Source organism: Triticum aestivum, chromosome 5A (genome assembly GCF_018294505.1).
Source record: "Triticum aestivum cultivar Chinese Spring chromosome 5A, IWGSC CS RefSeq v2.1, whole genome shotgun sequence".
Lineage (NCBI taxonomy): Eukaryota > Viridiplantae > Streptophyta > Magnoliopsida > Poales > Poaceae > Triticum > Triticum aestivum.
The window spans coordinates 618,386,680-618,392,649 of record NC_057806.1 but is presented as its reverse complement, the minus strand read 5'-3'; the positions used below and the strand labels follow the sequence as shown (position 1 = coordinate 618,392,649).

At 43.4% G+C, this 5,970-nt stretch overlaps 1 protein-coding gene across 1 annotated transcript; it reads right to left on the bottom strand.

Moving 5' to 3' along the window:
* Positions 1-3,389: 3,389 nt before the first annotated feature.
* On the bottom strand, positions 3,390-4,381 carry LOC123107978 (proteasome subunit beta type-2-B). The gene is made up of 2 exons (XM_044529852.1): positions 4,043-4,381; positions 3,390-3,931 (listed from the first exon to the last, which is right to left on the bottom strand). Exons 1-2 carry the CDS (start codon positions 4,201-4,203, stop codon positions 3,478-3,480), a joined length of 615 nt encoding a protein of 204 aa, XP_044385787.1. The 5' UTR covers positions 4,204-4,381; the 3' UTR covers positions 3,390-3,477.
* Between the last annotated feature and the right edge of the window lie 1,589 nt (positions 4,382-5,970).

Below are 5,970 nucleotides of genomic sequence, written 5' to 3'. Positions count from 1 at the left end.
ATGTTGGAGGCACTCGTTGTTTCGAGCAAGCCATGGATTGATGCTTGTTGGTGGAGGGGGAGTATAAACTTTACCATTCTGTTTGGAAACCGCCTATAATGTGTTTAGCATGGAAAATATCGCCATATCTTAGTTGTTACGTTGACAATGAAAGTATACCGCTCAAAATACAATTTATCTCTATTTCAAAACCGAGCTCTGGCACCTCTACAAATCACTGCTTCCCTCTGTGAAGGGCCTATCCATTTACTTTTATGTTGAGTCATCACCCTCTTATTAAAAAGCACTAGCTGGAGAGCGCAGCCGTCATTTGCATTCATCACTGTTAATTTATATTGGGTATGACTATGATTGGATCTCTTTTACCATGAATTACAATGTCTAGTCAGTCCTTAATCTTTAAAGGTGCTCTGCATTTATGTTTTGCGGTCTCAGGAAGGGCTAGCGAGATACCATCTTGTTATATCATATATGATTGTTTTGAGAAAGTGTTGTCATCCGAGATTTATTATTATGACTTGCTAGTTGAATATGCTATTGATATGAGTAATTGTGAGACCTGAGAATTATTGCAAATGTGGTTAGTTATGATCTATGCTGAAAACTTGAATGCTGGCTTGACATAGTTACAACAATAAGAGCAAACATAGTTTGTAAAAAAATTTCTTTCTTTCTTTCAGTTTGTCAACTGAATTGCTTGAGGACAAGCAAGGATTTAAGCTTGGGGGAGTTGATACGTCTCCGTCGTATCTACTTTTCCAACACTTTTGCCCTTATTTTGGACTCTATCTTGTATGATATGAATAGAACTAACCTGGACTGACGCTGTTTTCAGCAGAATTACCATGGTGTTGTTTTATGTGCAGAAAACAAATATTCTCGGAATGACCTGAAACTCCACGGGAGGTCTTAGAAAAAATAATAAAAAATCCTCGCCAAATATGAAAACCAGGGGGCCCACACCCTTCTCACGACGGTGGGAGGCGCCCCTCCCCCTAGGGCGCGCCCCCTACCTCGTGGGCCACCTGGAGACCCTCCGACGCCAACTCCAACTCTATATATTTCCTTTCGGAGAGAAAAAATCAGAGAGAAGAAATCATCGCGTTTTACGATACGGAGTCGCCGCCAAGCCCTAAAACTTCTCGGGAGGGCTGATCTGGAGTCCGTTCGGGGCTCCGGAGAGGGGGATTCGTCGTCGTCGTCATCATCAACCATCCTCCATCACCAATTTCATGATGCTCACCGCCGTGCGTGAGTAATTCCATCATAGGCTTGCTGGACGGTGATGGGTTGGATGAGATTTATCATGTAATCGAGTTAGTTTTGTTAGGGTTTGATCCCTAGTATCCACTATGTTCTAAGATTGATTTTGCTATGACTTTGATATGCTTAATGCTTGTCACTAGGGCCCGAGTGCCATGATTTCAGATCTGAACCTATTATGTTTTCATGAATATACGAGAGTTCTAGATCCTATCTTGCAAGTCTATAGTCACCTACTATGTGTTATGATCCGGCAACCCCGAAGTGACAATAATCGGGACCACTCCCGGTGATGACCATAGTTTGAGGAGTTCATGTATTCACTATGTGCTAATACTTTGTTCCGGTTCTCTATTAAAAGGATGCCTTAATATCCCTTAGTTTCCAATAGGACCTCGCTGCCACGGGAGGGTAGGACAAAAGATATCATGCAAGTTCTTTTCCATAAGCACGTATGACTATATACGGAATACATGTCTACATTATATTGACGAATTGGAGCTAGTTCTGTGTCACCCTATATTATGACTGTTACATGATTAACCGCATCCGGCATAATTATCCATCACTGATCCGGTGCCTACGAGTTTTCCATATACTGGTTTACGCTTATTTACTTTTCCGTTGCTACTGTTACAATCACTACAAAATAGCGAAAATATTATTTTTTGCTGTCTTTACTTTTGTTGCCGCTACCACCACTATCCTATTACTTTGCTACTAAACACTTTGCTGCAGATACTAAATTTTCATGTGTGGCTGAATTGACAACTCAGCTGCTAATACTTGAGAATATTCTTTGGCTCCCCTTGTGTCGAATCAATAAATTTGGGTTGAATACTCTACCCTCGAAAGCTGTTGCGATCCTCTATACTTGTGGGTTATCACGCCTTCGCCACCCGCCCCCGGCCTCTCCTCCTCCCGCGCCCCTCCGCCTCCGCGCCCTCCGCCTCGACCCGCCGCCACCGCCCTCTGGCCCGTGCCCGCTCCCGCGCCCTCCGCCTCCCGCCCCTGCGCCCTCCGCCTCCGCCTCCCACCCCCCGGCCACTGCCCTCCGCCCGCGCCCGCCCCGCCCTCCGCCCTCCGCCCGTCGTGCACGAGGTGCTTGACATATGCCCGCAACGGCAGCGTCGTTCATGGGGAATATTCCGTTATAAAGATTGGGTTTGAGGGTTCTAATCTTTGCCCCTATTTTTCAACCCGTAAAAGTGCACAAAAAGACCATTTTTGGACCCTTAAAACGCTAGTGAGGGTTTAAGGATTTGAGGGTTCTACTAGACATGCTCTTAAGGATGATGCCGGCCAAGAGGTATCGGCAATGATGTACATACTCCCTCCTTCCATATATATATAGGGCCTAATACATTTTTGAGGTTGCCCTTGACTATTGATATAAGATTAATAATATATGAAATATATTAAGTGAAAATTATATCATTGGAAACTCCTTCCACGTACGAATTTGATGGTGTGTGCTTTGTGTAACTTGCATATCATATATTATTGCTCTAACATGTGAATAAAGTTAGTCCCTAAAAATGCATTAGAGCCTATATACATGAAACGAGGCAGTAGCTAAAGCCCCAAAGGTGGCCATGCACTCCCGGAGGCAACCAAGCCCAAAGCTTTGCCAGCCCACTGAAGCAAAGCAACCAACACCAGTTTCCACTGTTAAGCTGGTCGTAATGGTAGTATCATAGCTAGTATCATGCATGCCAACTAAACAATTTTGATGAGGTGTCATAGCATTAAATAAAGAAAAAAATGATGAAGTATCATATTATGATACCGTATCATAATAAATGCTATGCTACTTTGTGTCATGCATGACAATAAATAGAATATTACATGATACTGATATATGATACTATGCACTAGGAGGTAGTATCATACACTAGTATCATATACATGATACTATTATATGATACCCCCCATTACAACCAACCTTATAGACCGCACGAGCATCCAAACAATGCTTCCAATGTAGAGACCACGCCACGCCGCACCGCCGTCACCGGCGGGGCCGACAAACCGGAGCTAGTGTTGGTGCCCAAGGGGGCGGTCAAGCCAAAACAATGCCTCCAGAGAGGGTTTGATAAACCTGGCGGAGATAGCCGGTAAGAGTAGGAGAAAGAACATGTATATGAGACCCACTTAAATTTTCAAATTACAAACAAGTTTGTATATAAATTTTGAAAAAAGTATACTACTACTTTAATTATTCGAGTTTACAATAGGCGTTCCCTGACTGGATTTTATTTCTATCACCGCCTTCGGCCTTAGTATACGCCTGGCGTACTCCCTGGCCCCATCCTTGTCCACGACCATGATCACGAAGCTAGCCAGCCCGACCCGCCGGACCTCCTTGATGCACCTGTCGACGAGCGCCACCGCCTCCTTCACCGTCATGCCGGGGCGGTAGTGGTTCTCCATCACCGTCGTGCAGAGGCCCGCCCCGCACCCAGCGGCGCGGTACTGCTCCACCCGCTCCGGCGGCGCAGTGCCGCCAACGGCGTACATCGTCGGGCCCTCGACCTTGTCGTAGCCGGCGATCACCGCGTTCGCGGACTGAGCGCAGCCGATCACCGCCTCCCGGGCGGCGTCAGCAGCCGCGGCGGCGCTGTGGATCTTGCTCGCGCTGGCCCTCACCTCATCCCTTAACCGCAGGCTGCGAAGCACAAAAGCATGGAGGACTCAGGCGAGGATCGCAAAGACTGATGGAAGACTCAAGCGAAGGAGCGCGAGAATTGATTGATGTCGATCGTGGTGAATTACGTACCAGTCTCCGGGGACGCCGGACACGCCGAGAAGCAGGTTGGAGCCGAGGCTCGTGACCCTGTCGTTGTCGGGGTTGATCAACACGACGCTTCTTCCCGCGGCGGAGGTGCCGGCGGCCACCACCGCGAAGCCGCCGCCCACCATGCCGAACACGCTGTCCATGATCGTCTCCCTCGTGTTGCTGTTGTGCAGCACGTTCGGTCGGTACTTCCCCGTGCGTATCACGTAGCTACAGCTGTGCTCGCACGGTGTTCCTAGGTTACGAGGGAGGACTAGGGGGATCTACTATAAGTAGATCGGATCGAAGCCGACGACGAGTTGGGGTCAGAGCCGCAAACTAGACCGGAATTTGGAAAGGAAAAGGTTTTTTTAAAAACCGGATGCAGGTGTTATCCATGAAGGCAGCGTATCGGTGCGTGTTATCATCCGGTTTTTAAAATTGCCATATAAGTGGTTAGCTCGGCCATGTTATTTGGTTAGCAAAATGTTTTTCTCCTATGATATAAGTGGTTGGCTCGTCATGTTAATGACAATTGTGATACATTGTCAAAAGTAAGAGTGGCAAAAGTGAAATGTCAAATTTTAATGTGACATAAGCAAAATTTAGAGTAGCAAAAACAAAAATTTCCCCAAAAACATGTTCAAAGAGGATATAGAAAAGGGAGCAATTACTTAAAATTGTTCTGCCACCTACATAATGTCTTATCTTGCAAAAGAACCTAAAATATTGTCCATCCTTTCCTATGCAACTCTCAAAAAAAAAAGTCTAAGCCATAGGAAGTTTACCCGCTTTACTTGTGAAAATAGGGCTGGCGTATAGGCCGGGTAAAAGGGCGACAGCCTACTATACATTATACTACTCCCTCGGTTTCTATACACAATTATGTTAGCAATTTCAATACAAACTACATATGAATATATATAGACATATTTTAGAGTGTAGATTCACTCATTTTGCTCCGTATATAATCCATATTGGAATCTCTAAACAGACTTATATTTAGGAACAGATGAAGTAGTATATAAACACTAAAAAATTACTCAAATGATAAGTGTCACACGTGTGGTATGAAGCACTCGGGCCCTGGCTTTTTTACAACTAAAGCTACCATCCAAAATAATACAAACCCAAAAAATAAAGTTGCCATCCTTTGAAGTATGAAAGTTGTCATACTTTGACAACTAAAATTGTCATCCTCACGTCACTAAGCTTGTGATTAAAAAAACGTTCGGAATTGCCATCCGTTCGTGCCAGACATATGGCATTTACCAGGATTCAAAAATTATACATTACATCTAAAAAAGTTAAATATAGAAATAAGCCTCGGTTTGCAGGAGCGCAAGTTCACACCATATAATACCAATTCATACCATGTGAAGGCAAATCAATCTGACTAACCTTGAGTTTAGATACGCTAATCTCTCTTTACGGTGGATGTCTTAGTTTCATAGTGAATTTTTTTGATAACTAGATTTCAATGTTTAAATCAATGCATAATTTTTTTTCATTTGAGAAATGGATAAGCACCAAATCAAACCAAGTGAATCTAGACGATCATGTCATATAATCAAATCATACACAAAAGTACAATCAACAACATTTTTAATTCTTTCATGACTCTATTACTGAACCCAACTTTCAAATCACATTTGATATGCGCTAGAAATTTCTATGAATATGGTGCCTAATATATATTAGAAACCACTATTGAAATTTGTCAGTGTGTATATGATTTAGAAATCTCTACCATGCCATTCAATAATATTAAACGATATGGAAACAAACGCATAGATATGCAAATATATGTATACACATTATACAAACTATGCAATAGTAAAAAAAAATTCAATACCATTTTAAACAAGAAACAGATTTTTTGGTACATCATACAATTCAAATTTTGCAGAAAAAAAATTCAATGATATAAA

Bases quoted from the DNA above. Each gene is read 5' to 3' on its own strand.
- LOC123107978 (XM_044529852.1), bottom strand. From the start codon at position 4,203: ATGGACAGCGTGTTCGGCATGGTGGGCGGCGGCTTCGCGGTGGTGGCC. The intron at 3,932-4,042 runs GTACGTAATTCA...TGTGCTTCGCAG, and splicing joins TCCGGCGTCCCCGGAGACTG to CCTGCGGTTAAGGGATGAGG.